The sequence below is a fragment of the Mesoplodon bidens genome, assembly GCF_964165515.1.
Source record: "Mesoplodon bidens genome assembly, chromosome: 13".
NCBI classification, from domain to species: domain Eukaryota; kingdom Metazoa; phylum Chordata; class Mammalia; order Artiodactyla; family Ziphiidae; genus Mesoplodon; species Mesoplodon bidens.
In genome coordinates, this window is record NC_138169.1 from 61479927 (window position 1) to 61500563 (window position 20637).

Sequence of the window (20637 nt, forward strand, 5' to 3'; positions counted from 1 at the left end):
GTTTTTATTCTTCAATTTGTTAATATGGTGTATCACACTGATGGATTTGCATATAATGAAGGATCCTTGCATCCCTGGGATAAATCCCACTTGATCATGGAGTATGATCCTTTTAATGTGATGTTGGATTCTGTTTGCTAGTATTTTGTTGAGGATTTTTGCATGTATATTCATCAGTAATATTGGTCTGTAATTTTCTCTTTTTGTAGTGTCTTTGTCTGGTTTTGTTATCAGGGTGGTGGTGGCCTCATAGAATGAGTTTGGGAGTGTTCCTTCCTCTGCAATTTTTTGCAAGAGTTTGAGAAGGATGGGTGTCAGCTCTTCTCTAAATGCTTGATAGAATTCACCTGTGCAGCCATCTGGTCCCGGACTTTTGTTTGTTGGAAAATATTTAATCACGGTTTCAATTTCATTACTTGTGATTTGTCTGTTCATGTTTTCTATTTCTTCCTGGTTCCATCTTGGAAGGTTATACTTTCTAAGAATTTGCCCATTTCTTCCAGATTGTTCATTTTATTGGCATGGCATAGAGTTGCTTGTAGTAGTCTCTTGGGATGCTTTGTATTCCTGTGGTGTCCGTTGTAACTTCTCCTTTTTCATTTCCAGTTTTATTGATTTGAATCCTCTCCCTGTTTTTCTTGATGAGTCTGGCTAAAGGTTTATCAATTTTGTTTATCTTCTCAAAGCACCAGCTTTTAGTTTTATAGATCTTTGCTATTGTTTTCTTGTTTCTATTTCATTTATTTCTGCTCTGATCTTTGTGATTTCTTTCCTTCTACTCACTTTGGGTTTTGTTTGTTCTTCTTTCTCTAATTACTTTAGGTATAAAGTTAGGTTGTTTATATGAGAGTTTTCTCATTTCTTGAGGTAAGGTTGTATTGCTATATACTTCCCTCTTAGAACTGCTTTTGCTGCATCCCATAGGTTTTGGATCATCGTGTTTTCATTGTCATTTGTCTCTAGTTTTTGATTTCTTGAGTGCCTACTTGGTTATTTAGTAGCATATTGTTTAGCCTCCATGTGTTTGTGCTTTTTACTTTTTTTTCCCCTGTAATTTATTTCTAATCTCATAGCAGTGTGGTCAGAAAAGATGCTTGATGTGATTTCAGTTTTCTTAAATGTACTGAGGCTTGATTTGTAACCCAAGATGTGATCTACCCTGGAGAATATTCCGTATGCACTTGAAAAGAAAGTGTAATCTGCTGTTTTCGGATGGAATGTCCTAAAAATATCAATTAAATCTATCTGGTCTAATGTGTCATTTAAACTTTGTGTTTCCTTATTAATTTTCTGTCTGGATGATCTCTCTATTGGTGTAAGTGAGGTGTTAAAGTCCCCCACTATTATTGTGTTACTGTCGATTTCCTCTTTTGTAGCTGTTAGCACTCGCCTTATGTATCGAGGTGCTCCTCTGTTGGGTGTATATATATTTATAATTGTTATATGTTTTTCTTGGATTGATCCCTTTTTCATTATGTATTGTCCTTCCTTGTCCCTTGTAACATTCTTTAAAGTCTATTTTATCTGAAATGAGTATTGCTACTCCAGCTTTCTTTTGATTTCCATTCGCATGGAATATCTTTTTCCATCCCCTCACTTTCAGTCTGTATGTGTCCCTAGGTCTGAAGTGGGTCTCTTGTAGAGAGCATATATAGGGAGGGGTCTTGTTTTTGTATCCATTCAGCAAGCCTGTGTCTTTTGGTTGGAGCATTTAATCCATTCACATTTAAGGTAATTATCAATATGTATGTTCCTATTACCATTTTCTTAATTGTTTTGGGTCTGTTTTTGTAGGTCATTTTCTTTTCTTGTGTTTCCCACTTAGAGAAGTTCCTTTAGCATTTGTTGTAGAGCCTGTTTGGTGGTGATGAATTCTCTTAGCTTTTGCTTGTCTGTAAAGCTTTCGATTTCTCCGTCGAATTGGAATGAGATCCTTGCCAGATAGAGTAATCTTCGCTGTAGGTTCTTCCCTTTCATCACTTTAAATATATCGTGCCCCTCCCTTCTGGCTTGTAGAGTTTCTGTTGAGAAATCAGCTGTTCACCTTATGGGAGTTCCCTTGTAGGTTATTTGCCATTTTTCCCTTGTTGTTTTTAATAATTTTTCTTTGTCTTTAATTTTTGTCAATTTGATTACTATGTGTCTTGGCGTGTTTCTCCTTGGGTTTATCCTGCCTGGGACTCTCTGTACTTCCTGGACCTGGGTGGCTATTTCCTTTCCCATGTTAGGGAAGTTTTCAACTACAATCTCTTCAAATATTTTCTTGGGTCCTTTCTCTCTCTCTTCTCCTTCTGGGACCGCTATAATGCGAATGTTCGTGCATTTAATGTTGTCCCAGAGGTCTCTTAGGCTGTCTTCATTTCTTTTCATTCCTTTTTCTTTATTCTGTTTCACAGCTGTGAATTCCACCATTCTGTCTTCCAGCTCACTTACCTGTTCTTCTGCCTCAGTTATTCTGCTATTGCTTCCCTCTAGTCTATTTTTCATTTCAGTTATTGTAGTGTTCATCTCTGTTTGTTTGTTCTTTAATTCTTCCAGGTTTTTGTTCTTTAATTCTTCTAGGTCTTTTTTAAACATTTCTTGCATCTTCTTGATCTTTGCCTCCGTTCTTTTTCCAAGGTCCTGGATCATCTTCTCTATCATTATTCTCAATTCTTTTTCTGGAAGGTTGCCTATCTCCACTTCATTTAGTTGTTTTTCTGGGGTTTTATCTTGTTCCTTCATCTGATACATAGTCCTCTGCCTTTCATTTTGTCTATCTTTCTGTGAATGTGGTTTTCATTCCACAGGCTGCAGGATTGTAGTTCTTCTTGCTTCTGCTGTCTGCCCTCTGACAAGTGTGTCTATTTCTTGATTCACTTTATTCTGTAACGTATATCCCCTTATTTCCATGGATGAAGTTCATTTGCAAACAAGAAAAAATAGCAATGGGAGGATTCGAGCAGACAACCAATATATGAGAAAAGGAATTATAATCAAGTTTTCAGTATGAGTTTCCTCTTGTGAAAAATATATTATCTATTGGTTTGCCCAAAAGTCAATGTGTCATGGGACAGAAAAGAATATTGAATTCAGTCAAGAGGCACGGATTTCAGCACCGCTTTCTTCGCACCTGTGATATGTGAGCTTGGGCACATCACCTGGTCCTCTGTGCCTTGGTTTTCTTATTTGTGAACTTGGAGTTTCACCATCTGCCTCTTGTCATCCACAGGGATGCTGCAAGGGTCAAATAGCATAATGCATGTCATTGCTCTTTGCAAGATTAAAAGCCACTGAATGCTCAACAAAACATGCCTCTCAGTCCATGCCAAGCACTGCATTCTACAGTGAAAGGGCCAGGAAGGTGATAGAAGGAACTAACCACCCCACTGGTGTCAGCCTCTGTCACTATGCCATCCTAAGTTTTGTCTCCAGGAAACATCTGCATTTGCAATCTTAGAATTAAAATTTTAATTAAACCTATATTAATTGCATAGTATTTTCTAGATATACTGCTTTCTGTAGTGGACATTACAAAATGAATTACGTATGATCCCTGGTTGATGATTTTATCAGCCCCTTTATTTTAAAGAAACTATGGGATGAGGACTCAGTCAGGGGTTAGGATCTATTTCTTACCACTTCTTATCAGCTGTGTGATTTTACATGAGATGTCTGACCTCCTTGAACCTCCATTTTCTCATCTAGAAAAAAGGAGTAAATAATAACTGTCCCACAAAGGTTTGTTTGTTTGTTTGTTTCCCCATAGAGAAAATGAGATAAGTAGATAACAAACTTTACAAACCTAGAGCAACATACAAATTACTCTATGGTGAGGCTGGTTTTTATTATCCAAGGTCACAGAGCTCATTAAAGAGATCCTGGGAAAGTCAGCCACTGTAGACCCTGCTTTTCTTCCATGACCCCTGTAACCTTGAGCAACCTGGGGAAGAGGTAATTGAACAAAAACTACTACTTCGGAAGAAACAGAATCAAAATATCGAAACTATTGACTCAATATTGACTCACCCTTAAGGCAGTAAACAGTGCTTTGGTCTCTGACCTTTCCACATCCTGGGGCAGTCAATAACCTGGCCGCTAGATGCAGCGCCTGCCACTGATTCTGATTTGGGAGTACTTTAACCTTGAACTGAGCTCCAAGTAACCAAGGCAACAGGAAGTCAGCTTCTGCGTCAAAGGAGTTGGAATCCATAAATCAAGTCCCTAATGCAAACACGGTGTGCAGGTAGAGGTTCAAGAGGATAAGCAGTCTATGAGAAATTACCTTTGAAAATGAGTGACTGTCCCTCAATAAGCTACAGCACAGTTTCAAAGAGTTTTTAAAAAATTTATCAATAGAGGTCTACAGGTTATAGTAGAATGTTTTCATATAGGTTTAACTTTTTAAATTTCCTTTTGGCTTCTCTGTCTTAATTATGAACAGATGTTGGATCCACAAAGTTATTAGCATTGTTATTTCCTCCTTTAAAAATGAACTGGCCTCCAGATATGCAAGCCTCAATACAAGTTGTCCTGTGTTGGGGTTTGGTGATCCTCTGAACACATCTACCAAGTGTGCTCTCCATACAGTCTGCTGTCCGAATTTGACGTAGTGATCCTTTCCCAGATCAAAGCCATCCTTGCTTTTCCTCATGCCCCAGTGTAAAGAGCAGTGCCACATCTCAGTGGTCCAGTCAGTACAGTGCTGAATCTGGGTTTCTTTATGATTGATCTCCAGCCTCAAAAATCTTCCTCCCGTGGAGAGAGCAGCCAGGCCCATTCTGGGAAGGAACTTGCCAAATATCCCACCACTCTACCATCACCGAGCATTTGTGAGAACTTGGTTCTGAACTGTTTCATGTTCCTCTGGTCCTTTGGGTACCTCTCCATGGAGCATCAGCTGCCACCTGGACTGAAGAGAAACAAAGACTTCCAGTGGCCAGCCTGCCCAATGCTCTCTCCCAAGAAGTCACCCATTCCAGTCTCCTGAGACCTCTGCTCTCAGACAGAGTTTATGCATTACAGAGTTTATGCATTATGTTATATTAGCCTTTGTTTAACGTTTATCTAATATTCTTGCCCACATATACTACTTCTGGGATTGTTTCCCTAATCCTTTCAAAACTGAAAGATGTCTGAGCAAACATTAGGATTTTTTTTTTCAATTTGTTTTCAAATTCATTGGACAGCAACTGGCAAACAGTGCTCTAATCTAGAAAATCCTAAATTATCTAGGGTTTTCAAGATAGCTAAAGAGTGACAATCTGAATTATAGAGTGTTTTAAGTGTCATCTTATTACTTTTAACTTATTCTGTACCATAAACACTTGAGTAGCAAAGTACACCCGACAGAGGTGTGATCAGATCTGCTTTAAGGGAATGATGTGGATTGTGAACATTTGCATGAAAAGGGGTACAACTAAAATGGCTTGAAATCACTGTGTTCCCAAGTGAGAGTTAAATATCTGCCTGCTAATCCTGTTTATGGCTCATTCCCTGCACATATCATAATATGAGCAAAGAACTCCCTGTCCCACCTGTGTCCACAGATACAAAGAGGACAGACAGATCAGGGAGTTTTTCCAAAGGAGCTGTTATCCAATAGAACTCTGGCAGCTTAGAGTCCCGGAGGTGTGCTGTGCAAAGGACGCCTGCATCCATTTGACAGGAACAGGGCCAGGGTGGCGCGGAGTACCACGGTGGGGAATTCTGATCAGACTCAGGCCTGCTGTCCCACTGCAGATTTGTTAGCAGCCCACTATTCTAGCACATCAGTCAATCTACCCAGATGACCATACCGTGATGGACTTCTAGATTCTTTCCAAACTATGTTTATTTTGTTAATGGAAAAAGAGTTTAATATATGTTTGTGGTTTAAACAATATTAACAATAAAGAAGGCTAAGGAGCAAGAGTAAAAACTCCCTCACTAATCTTCCCTGTGCTCTCCTTCCTCAGAATAACCATGGTTAACTATTTGGATGTATCTCCTTGCAGAAGATTCTGTTTGCATTTTACATGTACTACATGTGTATACCTTGCGTATTCCTGGCACACCTGCCTATTTTACAAGTGGGCATCATCCGGGGATCATGTACGTGTTTGCTGCACCTCCTGATTTCTTGATGGTTGTGCCTTGCGGTCTCTCTGTCATAGAATTTGATGTTTGTCCACTCCCATAGTCAAACGCTATGAAATATGAAATCAAAAAAGAAAAATTGTATTTTTATTTACAACACCTCAAGTGGAGGTTTCAGAGATCGGGATGGAGAGTAGGAGGAAGGTAGTAGATGGTAAATGAAAGTGTCAGCATTTCTTCCTTAGGTGGTTACGGGTGCCTTTTCCAGGTGTGATATAGGCCCTCTGTGTCCTCAGTGTGAAGCATGCTGTTGGTAGACCAGGTCATGGGCAGAAGTTGGAAGATGGTAAGGTAGACCAAGATGATCCCTGAGTTTAGTATCTGGCTGCTTGAAAACTTCGAGCTCTGACATTAAGAGCTCTATGAGTTTAGTCAGTTATCTCTTAACATCTCAGAAATATGTTGTCCTCATCTATAAAAGTAAGAAAAGAGTAACCTCCACACTACATGCTTCACAGGGCTGCCGTTAGGCCAAAGTGAGCAGATCTCACTGGAGGTGAGCTGTTACTATAGGAGGGACCAGTGTCACTCAAGTTGGTTGAGATGGGAAAAAAGGTCAGGAACTACTGTGATAAGGCCTGTTTCATGTTGTTGCTATCAGTGGCATGTAGCCTACACATAAAGAAATTCTGAGTAGATGACCGTTTGACATGGATTCAGACACCTGCAGCTTCTGAAGTTATGTTTGGATGAGTTGGAGAGTGACTTTTTTTGCAGCTGGGGATGTAGAAGGTGTCCAGAAATCCTTGGTCATGTCAGGGAAGAGAACTGAGCCTTTGTTGGCTGGTTTCCGTTTGGCCTGAGGAGCAGGTTATAATAGTGATAGCAGTATAATAGGAATAATCATAATAGGAAACAATTATATAGCATGAACTATGTGCCAGACACTGTTCTAGGCCCTTTATTTTGATTGATCATGGATGCCCCCAACCACCCCATGAGGTAATACAGTTCCATCCCATCTGCACAGTTAAGGAAGCTTGAAGCTTGGAGAGGTTAAGTAACTTGCTCATGATCACACAGCTGAAAAGTAAGAGGGCTGGGATTTGAGCCCAGCAAACAAGGCTCCAGAACAGTTCTTATAATGTGTTATGTAGTAAGTTTCCAGGCCCTTTCAGAGGCACCTCATAAGAGTCTACCCAGGCTTTCCAGCATCAAAAAATCGTGACTACTATGACCAGACACTCAAAGGCCCCCAAGTTCAGCCCTTACTTGGCCCAGTCACTGTTGTGACACACCAGTCCCCACAGGGCATCTCCTGCCTCCAGAAGGCCGGCCTCTTGTCTGAATCATCTTCATTCCTCACCCATGACTTAGCAGACACTCTTCTCAGCACCGGGAATGCCTTTCCTTCGACCTTGCTTCTCTAGCATGAACTCTGGGAAGCCTTTCCTTACTTCTTCCCACACGAATCCCTGCCTCCTGAGAACTCCCCAGGCACTTTTAATGAATAACACACAGGCCTGCCCACACTTGTTGCTCAGTTTTTCCTTTTCATTCAGTCTTGTCTTCTTAGCTGGATGAGATGAGAAGCCTCACTAGGGTGGGATCAACTTCTCCCCTCCATACTCTGCACACCAAAACCTCTGTAAAGACAGGCTTCTTGATCCATGGAAGGTAAAACGTGCATGATGGCTTACACTGCTTCATTAGGCCTATGCCCCGACCCCCACTTTCAGGCAGGCCACCTGGAATGTTGTCACCACTAACCTCAGCCACAAAACCAAAACCAGTTATGCTGCTAATTTGTTTTGTTTTGTTTCCTTTAAACATTCTAAAATGTCATTCTTGCACCAGAAGGAGGTCAGATCATTTGATGATTTCTTCAGGTCACTTTCAGATTTTATGTTGTCTGTCTTCCTATTTCTTTAAAGTAACTGCAGGCTTTGGGGTTATTTTTTTTAGGGATACCAAGTCCCCACTTAAAAGTGGACCAAACGGCAGCACATAGTAAGAACGAGGGCTCAGCGTCCACTATGATGACCAGGAAGAAGCCAGCTGCAGTGGACAGTGTTGCAATCCCACCAGCCCCAGTGTTATCTCTCCTTGCTGCATCTGCAGCAACATCAGATGCAGGTGAGCACTTCAGATGCTTTGGGTTCACCCCAGGGAAGGTGGGCATGGAGAAGGCCCTCCGGGAATGTGCTGCTGCTAAGTACAGGTAAGAGTTCTCTCTTCAGCCAACCTCCGGCAGACACTGAGCATGTGAGCTGTTTCAGCATTGGAGTTTTCAAGTGGGAGAAGGTCTAAGAAAGGAAGGAGATCATCTCAGAACCTGGAGGCAAAGGTCAGTGAGTAGTAGTAACAGTATTAATTACTCTTTATCAAGCCTTAGTAACTACTAGTCTCTGCATATAGGACCTTATATATCTCATGTAACTCATAAAATAACTCTGTGAAATAAATACGTGTCTCCATTCCAGAAGAGGAAGCTAATGGGAAGGAAACTTGCCCCAGGAACCTGTGGACACTCTGAATTCCAACTCAGATTCCAAGACCCATGCTCTCAACCACTGCATTCACTACCTCCTATGCTCACCATGGTTGAGAGATGGTAATCAGCGTTTCCCTGAGGACTTGATTCATTCTAGCTCATGATATCATGAATTCCTCAGTAGTCACCAGATTCCTCACTGGCAGTTTATAAAGTACAAGCGCCTTACTCAGACATCCCATATGCTCTGCCTTCCGCTACTCCCTACATCACCTCCCAGCAGTCCTGTGCACCAACCCCAGTTTCCAGGAAGGAAGGCCTTGGACTTGGCTTAACACCTTTCTTTAGGACAGCCTTACTCAGTTCCTATTCACATCCCACAGATCTTCAAGGCCCAGGGAGTCACACCTCCTCTGAATGCCTGTAGCATCCCGTGTCTCTGCCACGCATTTACCACCCACTTGTAGACTACATGAGAAATGCTTCTATTTAACTTCTTCTCTCTCATGACAGAACTGTATGTACTTCAGAGACAGAATCCATGATTTAGATTCTTGCTATCTTCATGGCTCACAGAGTGATGGAACATTCCATAAAATGTGTTGAACTGATGCACTGGTAAATGTGAAGCATGTTGCAGTATTTACAAATGCCTATTACGATTAGAAGCCCAAGAAGACACTCTTTATTGATATTCACCTAAACTCATCTTCTAATTCAGCAGTTTGCTTTAAGTAGAGAACTCAGCTACATACCTACCTCCTTCATTGGAGACCATTGGTAATTAGAAAATGAGCCCAACTGAAATAACAGAAAGAAATATTTGGACTGACACTTACCAAATTGAGTTTCACAAAATATTGGTAGGTGTTTTGAGATAGATGTTTTCATAGTTAGGTGAATGTGAGGAAGGCTACACTGCATCTGCTTCCTTTCTGCAGGGTTTTTCTGAGCTTTTAATTGACCAATGTGCATTGTGAGGTTCCAGGAGAGCGAGACACAGAATTTCATGGTCTTACCTGACCACAAAACTCATTTTTCTAGGAAGAGCTCTTAACATCTCTTGGAAGTGGTATTCTTCCCAGGCACTTGGGAAATCTTGCTCTGAAGAAACGGGATCATGTCTCAAATATGATCAAGAATATTAACATCTTTCACATGCTAGGTGTGAAATGAAAAGTTTCTTATGGAAATGCCAGGTAAACGATGCCAGCAATGAGAACAAGGAGAGGTCCTAGGAGGAGAGTCACAGAGGAAAGGGGAAGAAGCTGCCCCTGAGACTTGCAGCACCTTTATGGGAGGGCACCTGTGGAGGGAGTCCGAGAACTGGGCACTGCTGCCATGCCTGGAACTCTGGGGATTCATCACTTGGCTGGAACAAAAGATTTGGGCCAAGGTCTGCATACCCACCCAGATAATTGCTTGCTCAACCCTGTTGGTTAAGCTCTGGAGGCCTCCCTTTGCCCCCCTTTATGGATTTAAAAATCAGCCTGCATGTTTCTGCCTTTGCTTGCCAAGCACAGATATTTCCCAGAGGCAAAAGACAGGTGATCCCCTATTTTCCTTCCCTGAACTCTTTCCATGCTGTGTGAGAGAACACATTCTTGGGATCCCAAGCTTCTACGGGCTTGCCTCCTCTATTTGTGTTCAATAATTTACAAATATGCCAAATGGTCGTAGAAACAGGTGGGTATTAAACTTTTAAACCTGCCTCTCTGGTAATCAGAGCTGAGCCAAAGCTCTCCTGTTTCAGGATGTAGGAATGGGCTGTTTATTTTCGGCAATGCTCAAATGAGACCCTCATGAGAGTTTCACAGATTTGGTCCATTTCCGGGTCTTAGGCTGCTGAACAGAACTTTTATGGGAAAACAGGCTAAAGATCTACTCCAGGTGCTGAAGGCCAGACCTTCCTGAGATTCCACTCCCCACAGACAAACGTCTTCCCACAAACCTAAGAGAGTTAGGGTCAAACAGCCTGGGCTCATACCCAATACCCTGTTTCACACGTGAAGAAATTGATGCTTCTGAGATTCAGAGATTTGCCTGAGGTCATGCAGTTGGATTGGAACCCAAATTTCTTGATTTACTGCCTGATTTCCAGTGGAATCTCATTTCTATCATAGGCCCAACAGTAGCAAAGGCAGATTTCTTTCTCCCTAATTACGGACTCCTACTTCTTTTAGAGAACAGTGAGTGAAACTCATAATGTGAGGCATTAAGCAAAGTCAAGCATACAGAAGGCAGTTAATAAATAGGTTCTGGGTTTGATTTCATTCAATTGGGTGTTTGTACATTAGTCATACATATTTCTGATGAGACAACTCACTTAATTGTTGTTTTCTTTAGAGTCCCATCTTTCACTATAAGTAAGGTAATTTAGAATTACTTCTGGCCATATAAAGAAATCAACTTATTTTTCAATAAGTCGTCATTTCTACAGAGTGGTTTTGAAGACTCAGACAAGTGCAGAGAAGATAAAGGAAAGAAGAGTAAAATTAAGTGGCTTATAAAGCAAAATTAATTTAAGAAATCATTTATTGAGTTTTTTTTTTCTTTTTGGCCACGCCACACGACATATGGGATCTTAGTTCCCCGACCAGGGATCGAAACTGTGACCCCGACAGTGGAAGTGCAGAGTCCTAACCACTGGACTGCCAGGGAATTCCCTATTGAGTTTTTTAAATACTAAAATAATTCAATTAATTTGAAATTACTTTTATTTTAAAATAATGGAAACTAAGGTACAGTTCTAGTACAGTTCCTGACACATAGTAGATGCTCAATAAATAATCACTAAGTGAAATGAATGATTACGAGGCAGTAGCTGTGTGTTTATTCCATACCAAACAAGATGGGAGACGTCTGAGAAAAACATGCTTGATATTGGAACTGCTTAACAAGCAAATGGAGAAATCTTTGACAGACATGTGGTAAGCTGTTGGTAAATACTTGCCAAATAATTGATCAGTCTATATCCTAATGGTATTTTTTCAAACAGGTAATCTTTGGTAAAAGAAAAAAAAAGGAACGTTTCCCACCTTATTTTATAAACATTATAATGTGGAAGAAATGAATGTGGGTCAAAGGCTTTAAAATATGTCTTTTTCTAGCTCGTGCGTGTGTGTGTATGTATATTTTTGTTTGTTTAAGGCAATTTATTAGCGTCTCCGAGTCTGAGAGTCATGCTGATTATGAAGTTATTGACTTGGAGGAAGACACAGAAGAAGAGCTGCAGGAGAGGGTGGCCAGACTGAGAACATGTCAGTCTGTGAGCTACTGGGAGGGAGGGAAGGCACTGGCTGCCACTGGTGCTCAAGCAGTTCAGCCTTCGTGATCAAACTGCTCAATAGCCATTGATCAGCTGCAGTCCCCTGGCACAACAAAGGAGGTCTGGTTCAAGGGAGCACTGCATCATTATTGTGAGTAATTAGGGCTAATGCAGTGAAAGCTTCAATAAAGTTTGTTCAAAATGATGCATAATTTGAAATAACTTCCATTGCACTGTCCCAATAATGACTGAATAACCACACCAGATAATCTGTACCTGAATAAGTCAGCCTTATTTTTCTGATCTTCTACACATTGAACTAACTTCTCAGGGAGGTTATGCGATACGTAGAGAGTGCATGATTTTACTACTGAAACATGCCCCCCACACACACTTTGTATTAATATTTAAGATGAGACTATATTATTAAGTAAATTACAAATTTTGTAGGAACTTCATAAAACACCAAGAAAAAAAAATGTCTTTGGTTCTGCACCTGAAAAGTCTAGAGTAGTAGTAATGGAAAAGCAAGCAAACAGGAAGGCATTTCTTTCTAGTTCTCTCTCTCTCTCTCTCTCTCTCACTCTCTCTTTCTCACACACACACACACACATACACACACACACACACTGATAGTCTCTTATCTTAAATCCAAGTAGGAAAAAAGATATGTAGCAGGGTTGCTATCACCAAATCTCACCTGCTCAAGGTGTAGCCCTGTTAGAGATGACAAGGGCAGCGGAGGGAGCATAGCCCTTAATTTATAGTTTGTATCTGTTTCGTATCAAGGCTAATATATTATTCTCTCAAACTGTGTCATCTGCCCTGTTTAAAACTATCAGAGTAAGTGAAAATATTTAAATTTCACAAGTCAGACATTTTGCTTCTAAAAGCAAAGACATATTAGGTAAACCATTTCATTATTAAACCAAACTATCAGCCCAATCAGAACTGGCTGATACCTGTAATCAAGATGCCAAACTTTAATCTTGAAAAATTACCTTTACAAATTAAAGAATGAATTCTTAATTCTAATGGAATCAGAATGAAATCCAGCATTCTAGTAGCTGAAGCAAAAATGATCACGAAAATTGCTTCTAACTCCCAAATTCTAGGATGCCTGACTTTTCTGTTAACCAACTGCCATTTATGGAGAAGGACCCAAAAATATGAAATGATATCCAGGTACAAATGCAAAAAGCAGTGAACAGGAATTTCAGAATTGTAAAGTAATTTATTTATTTTTTGTCCTGTGTGGTACCATGATCTGAAGTTCCTAACCAAAATAATGGGTCGATTCAGCCAAAAGTCTTGTCTTTCCAAAAGAACCAAAATAGAGCAAATAAATGTGCAAGTTAATAGGATTTGAAACATCCAAGAGCCATAAGTATACAAACCAAAGAAGTCATCAAGTTGTAAAATAAATTTCTCTAAGTCCAGATTAATCACTTAAAATATACAGTAGAAAAAGTTCAGAAAGATCTAGAGAAAATAAAGCTTTATTTTAAAAACAAATCATTCAAATTTTCTGAAAAGTGCTACCTACTGGCCCATGTTGAAGCAGCACAGAATCACTCTGTTTGCCTAGCGAGCTCTACTGAACATAAGGTTCTTGATGAGCCCCCTCGCTTTGGCTTTGGGCCATGAAGAGACCCAGCAGGGTTGCAAACTTCCGTGCTTCCCTGAAGACCCCATCACACCAAAGGCCTTCTGATAAACTTCCAATTTTTTTTGCCCGAAAAGGAGAAAATAAGCTCTTTTCTGATTTAAACTGGACATCCTAGAAAAGCTGAGCTGTTCCATGGCTAAGGCTGTAAACATCCCCAAGAAGCACCAAATCCTCCAGAATCTGGGCCCATCTCCTTGGAAATATCAGCCAGCACCAAATTCCTTTGGAATCCCCACTGTCAGAATGTAATTTGCAAGAAACTAAAAAATCATGTCAAGGATTCATTCAACTCTTTAATGAGGAAACCAACATGGTGATAAAGCTGGTCTGAAAAGAATTAGAACTAGAAGAAAAGGGCATTACAGGAATGTAGGCATTGGAGAAAGAATGCCAAGCAAGATTGTTCAGTTAATGTCCCAATGGACAATAAAACCATAACCTCTGGGCTTATCTTTTCTACTGGAAAGGAATCATTTGCATATTTTCTGGGCAAAAATCTACAAGTTAATATATTATCTGGCAGAATCTGGGGCTTAATTAGTAGTGGATAGTGAATCCTCTGTAAGAGGACACTAAGACTCCACAAGGACATGCACCCTTCCATTTGCCTTGTTTCTAAGTTTTGACTCATTTTTCTTGACGCCACTTGTGGGCTGTGCAGTGCTCTAGTTAAACACATGTGTTCTTGCTTCCAATCGCCTGCATTGGAAGTTCAATACTGCACTAAAGCAGCTGGGTGTTCAGTCCTCAGTATTCACATCTGTGAAATGGAGAAAAGCATGCCACCCAGTGTAGAGGATTGTGGTGAGGAATAAATGAGGTAATCCTTGTGAAAAATCTTAGCAGAGTGACTGACACATAGGAAGAGTTCAGCAAATTTGTGCTATTGTTGCTGCTACTATTGTTGTTGTTATTGTTATTGCTATTTCCTATTTTCCACCCTGGAATGTTCCTGTCTCCTTCACCCACTCCTCAAGCTATTTGGATATCGAATTCATGATTACTCTTCACAACTCGGCTTAGGTGCCTTCAACTCTAGGAAGCCTTCCCTTACACCCACTTTGAGAATCACCCCACGGCCAAGTTAGACACCACATCCTCTGTGCTCCTCTCCCTACAAGCTGGTTGATCACTGGTCCCTACATTTAATGAAGTGTCTTGTATCTCATGCTGCACTGTCCACTCCCCTATTGTCAGGCCTTATTTGACTTTGAAACCCCAGTACCTAGCACTGAGGTGGGCAAACAACAGCTAATCATTAAGTATTAATCAAAATGCACTGAACTGTTTCCTGCACAAAACCATCTGGTGCATGAAAACACATACTCTAGCATGATATTTATTAGAGCTGAGAGGCAATGATTTGCCTTTCTTTTCCATGGCAGCCCCAGAAACAGCAAACCATCCTGAGACCGTTCAGCAGAGGAAGCAACCTGAAAGGGACCCCTGGGGACTCCAGAATTTTCTGTTCAGTAACGGCGGACTAGCTCCTGGCTAATCCACCAGGATATCCTCCAGGGAAGATTATTTTCAAGTTAAGGAGTCAGCCTATATGGCATGGTGTGTGTAGTGCATAGGTACGTGTTTATTCAGAGAAGGAGGAACTTGTACACATAAATGTCTCCCTTCACTCAGAAGTTCTGTGGGATTTTCAGGATGAGTTTCTCAATGGAAAGCTGGAGATTATACTGGCCTAGGTGTAATTTAATTATTTTATATATGCTAGTCTTGCATTCTGTTCAGAGTATGGATTTCCTGAGGGCAGCAACCATTTCCTATTTAAGATTTGTCCCATTCAATGAGTATTGAGGATCCCATGAATTCTCAGAACCTTGGGTTCAATGGGATGAAAAGAAGAGAAGCAAAATCCAGGAACACTGTTGTTAAGCAACATATAATCATATTTGGGTGTCAAGAAGCTCGTGCAGTGCTCGGTGCATAGTAGATACTCAGCAAACATGCCTGGACTGGATTTAACTAATTTTTCTCTCTCCAGAGCTGAGATTTTGGGAAAGACAGAAGGTTTAATGACAGGTCGGAAAGTGCGGTGTCTGTAAGAAGTTTAACTCAATTTATCTTCTCTGCATGCTTTGTACAGATTATACTCCCAACCACCTCTTGCCACAGTCAGACCCTCTTAAAAATAGAGTAATGATAATAATACGTTTTACCTTCTTCCCAGTGATAGTATCATTCACACCTCCATTGAAACCCAGTGGGAGGTTTGGCTGTGAGGCATCACACTCCGGGGAGTCAGGTACGATTATTGTAATGAGACTCCACGCTCAGAAATGCAGGAAAGAAAACCTCCCAAATATGAAGCAATTTCTGTTAAGATACTCCTTTTATATCAAATATTCAAACTCCTCTTTATAAATAGGAGAGAATGAAAGGAAACTCTTCCAGGGCAGATTTTATGTGGAGGAGAACAAAAGGGCACAATATTTTATGATCAGTTTTGAGATCAAAGTGGCACGCCTGCCTTATTCATTGGCTTTTTCCATTTCCAGAAGTCTAATTAGATTGTTGGTTTAATGGTGGTGAGATCATGTAGTGGCAACTGAAAGCAACTGTGTTAATGAGAAGAGGGGACAGTGCTTTGGGTTTCCTGTAATTAATGGAGAATTTTTGAAAAACTTCTTGGTTCCAGTGAAGTTGGCATCCTGAGCCCAGCTGTGGAGAAGGGGGACAAGGTCTTTCCCGCTTATTGCTGTGGAAATGGCCTCAGGCAACGTGGAAGAACTGTGTAATGACCGTCATTAAGAATGATCTTCAGTGGTCCAGGCAGACTGTAAGTCAGTCTAAGAAACTGGAGAAAGAATTTAGAGAGAATAGACAGGTGTGACAAAGAGAAAGAGACAGAAAGACACGGAGAGGTATAACTCACCCGCAGCCCTCTCCACTCTACCTTTGAGGGTCACTGGAATAATCCCAGAGCACCTCCCAGGGGGCCTCCTTCTCCTGCTGCTTAAACGAGAATTGACTAGACAAGACTGGATTAGAATAGACTAGAACGGATCTCTGCAAACCCCTTCATGTTGCAGCTGAGGAAATTGAGCTCAGAGAAGTGAACTGAATTACAAATATTACCAGCCAGGAATTAGGAAACCTGGACTCTTTCTGGCTACCCCACAGATGTAAAGTGAAAACTGCATTTGAAATTCAAGGACCAGTGTTACTGCAGTACTTAATTCATTTCCTTAGGTGAGTCACAGTCTAAATGACACTTCTGAGTCTCAGTTTCCTTACCAGTGAAATGGGAAAAATAATTTCTGCTTTTTAGGCAGTGGTGAGAAAGAAATGAAACAGCACCAATCCCATGTTCAAAACAATATATCACTATTTTATGACCCCTCTCGTGTTAAAAATGAAGTCATGTCACGCCAGGACTTAATCATGTTAAGTCCTAATTTAGTCATGTTATGACTCAGATCGTAAAACCCATTAACGATCTTTAGAAGTTTTATCCTCACTACCTCCTCCAAATACCCTTATCTCAGGGCACAGTCAACCCCCCCCCCCGCAACTTACCTGTTAGGGCTTCATATTGAGCTCATCTTCCTGGAACTTCTATAAGGCTTTGTTACAAATTGTCAGATATTTTTTAAGTACCTGCCACAATGCTACATACAAGTAAAGATTAGCGCTTGCCCTAGGAGAACTGTCACACTATTGGGGAAGGCCTGACTCTAAGACATGAGATGGCCAAGTAATATTTTTAACTTAATAGATTGAATAACAATCTCAGATACTAACAGAGCTATCATTTAGCAACCAAGAAATCATGAGTTTCCACCTGAAGGGCACTAAGGGAGTTCAGAGGACACTGAGATGACCTGTGCATGGGTATGTGTTTATTCAAAGAAGGAGGAACTTGTACACATAAATGTGTCCCTTCACTCAGAAGTTCTATGGGATTTTCCGAATGAGCTTCTCAATGGAAAGCTGGAGATTATACTGGCCTAGGTGTAATTTAATTACACTAGGACACTGAGATGTGGGAGTTGGAGGACACTGAGATGATCTGGGAAGAGAAGAGTTGAGATGGCCTTCTAAGGATGGACCAAATTAAAAGCACAGAGATCTCTAAGACAGGAGTGTATGTGGAAATAATGACAGATGAGGCTGGAAGAGAGGTTTGGGGTCAGAACCTAGAGTCCCTGCAATTCTAGAATGAGTCATGGTGACCCTTCTGAAGGACAGTGATATCAAAATAAAGCCATGGGCCAATAGCTGTCTGCAGTTGTATTTTGATTGGCCTACACAGGTTTATACATTTTTTTAAAATTAATTAATCTGCAGATTGTAAACATCAGGAGATTTACATAATAATCAGGAGTTCTGGCTTTTTGAAACAGATTATCTGATAACTTTGGGCTTAGATTCCTACCTGGAAACAATGATTGATACAGAATAACATTTGCCCCATTAGATGGGCCATATTCTCTTTAGTTTCCCATGTCCTCCCCTATTCCCCCCACCTTTCTTCCTAATCCTGGCCAACCTCACTCATTATATTGGCTGTCTGGCTCCCTATAGGGAATGCTTAAAGGCATTTGACCTGGAGAAAGCAGCAGGATCAAAACAATATGCAAGAAGGCCTAGTCTAGCAGAAGTAGGGCAGGTGATCTGTAGTAATACCTTGTGTTATTTAACTGTGAAATTTGGCAGTTAGAAAAGGCCTTTGAAATTGTAAAACTGAGAGAAATTTGGTGTTCTGATGCAGTCATTAGTAGAACATTAACAGGGAAACCCAGGTTTTCTCGCTTCTTGTCCAGCTCCTTGTCTTTTTTGTCTTCTTAAGGAAATATGGTATGAAACTCACTTTGAAATAGGGCAACCCTTGCTTGAATCTTTGAGTCCATGACTTCTAAGATGTGTCCTTTGGGGTAATTATTTAACCTCTGAGGTCTCAGTTTTCATCTCTGTACAACAGAGATAGTAAGGTCTTCACGTGGTTGTGATCACAAATGAGGAAATATGTGAAGTACTGCAGACTGGACCATAGATTCTCCAAAAATGTTAGGTTCTCCCCCATTCCCATAGTTTCATATGAGAGCAGAGATGATGCTGTCCACTTACCTTGTATGATCTATGGTACGACACAAAGAGTACATGCTACAAAAACAGTCATTGAGTAAATGAATGATCCAAGAACACGTACACCCCACCTCACCCCCAGCAAAGAATAAAAATTCTTTTTCTCCCTCTCCCACACCAAAGCTCCTAAAATGTGACGTCTGTTATTTTAATGTCCTTTGTAAGTAACTCTGTTAGTTTGCTTTATGAGGTCTACTTTCAAAAGAGACAAAAAGAGAGAACTTAGCTGCTTACCACCTCTCTCAAAGTTTTTCACCTGTTGAAGAATCCGCTTCCCTAGGAATTGTTCTGTTTCCTTGAAACTTCTTTAAGCTAAGAGAGACCAGATAGCCTTCATACAACAATAAGGAAACGTGAGTCTGTGTACAATGGACAATTTCTAAGGACAGAGAGAAAGTACTGATGGAGGGAATTTCAACTGTTCAGTGATTCCAGCAATGTCTGTGAACACCCTGTGTGGCCTGGACCCAGGACTTGCCCCATAAAGATGACAGAGCTCAGAACAAAAGAGAGTAAGCCTGATATTACCTTTAAATTCAGCAGGGGATCAGACCAGCCTCAAGCAGTGTTCCTGGGTTGCTGGGAATAGTTTCAGTGCTCAGAAACACTCCTCCAAGGGATTTTCTTGCCCTCCAATACCTGAAAATATTTTGAGAGAACTTTCATTATTTTGAAATTCAGGTTTTTGTCAGTGCCTTTTAGGTCCAATACTGGTCTTTGTCTCGTACAAGTTGCCAGAGTTAAGTGATTTGGGCTTTACATATGGAAAGTTCATTTTGTTGTGTAATTAATGGGAAGCAGACTTTGGGAAGCTGATGATCCAGGCCCTTATTTATATGAGAGCATATGTCTGTGTTTTGTTTATGACTCACTCTCTTACTCCACTCATTGTAACTTGGGTTTGTTTACACTAACTTTTCCTAGAATCCGAGCCACATGGTATATGAGCCAATAATTTATGGTTTCTAAAAGGGAAAGACGATGAATGAGCTTTTTCCTGTTAAATTGTCAAATCTTAAATTGAGAAGGAGTATTTGCTGCATTGGGTCTGTCCAAGCTTATATTTAAAAAAAAAAAAAAAAAGGTAAAGCAATAGCAACAAAAACAAAAACCCCAACCTACTGGTATAGTGCTCACAACTTGAATGTATATATAATTTGCCAAGAGAGCATGTGAACACTCCCCCACAATAAACCATTATAATTCTGATCCAAATGTTCAGCAATGAAAAGACCATTCACCCCCCCTCACCCCTCCTCTCTGTCTGGCTCTGTCTCTCTCATTTCTGGTATTACATAATTAATATATAATATGTACATGTCTCCCTTTTCCAGGGGACCCATTGTTTTAATCAATCGGTGGACTTAAATGTTCAAGCTGGTTTTCTTACTGGTGCTAAATAAGTTCCAAACTTGTTTTTGTCATTGAAGCTTCACTTCTCCTAGGGGGCGGTTTGGATTTCAGTCTATATTTCACAGTACTTCAGTGCTTTCGGTCATAGCTTGGATACCCCAAACAGTTAGTGGTGCTCTGAGGAGAGTAGGGAATAGCTAAGATATGTGAAGATCTAGTTTAATTTACAGTGATTTGGATCCCCTTCAATAAATCCTTTTCTATTTTACACACAGATTTTACAAAATTGATGGTAAGTGTTGGCTTAGGTTGAGTCATATGGATTGATTCCATTTCAAGTAAGTCAGCTGAGCTTGTGCTGGTCCCCAGTAGGAGGAAGTTGGAACTGAGTGCCTAGCACAGTGCCTGGCACAAAGTGGGCTCAATCCATATTTGTTCTAAGAATAAATAAGAATGGCTAGGATATGGTCCCTGTGCCTTAAGAAAACACAATTTAAGAGAAAAGATAAATGCAGATTAATCCTATAATCTTAAAACAGGACAGACTGTGAAGTGCTATCAGAGAGATATAAGCAATGTACAGGGGACCAGAAAGATTAACGTTGAAATGAGAGTACTTCATGGCTTTTAGGAAGAGGACTTTATTTGACTGAATTCCAGCTGAAACCGGAAAGCACTGGAACCACACCTAGCATT

General features: G+C 40.6%; 1 protein-coding gene across 3 annotated transcripts in view; it reads left to right on the top strand.

The window, feature by feature from the left end:
• The window catches only part of SETBP1 (SET binding protein 1), a 375817-nt gene that overhangs the window by 339566 nt on the left and 15614 nt on the right, over window positions 1–20637 (top strand). For all 3 annotated transcript variants that reach the window (XM_081251708.1, XM_081251710.1, XM_081251709.1), the window contains one exon: window positions 8023–8193. In XM_081251708.1, coding sequence (XP_081107834.1) covers window positions 8023–8193 — 171 coding nt within the window. The remainder of the gene's footprint in view (window positions 1–8022; window positions 8194–20637) is intronic.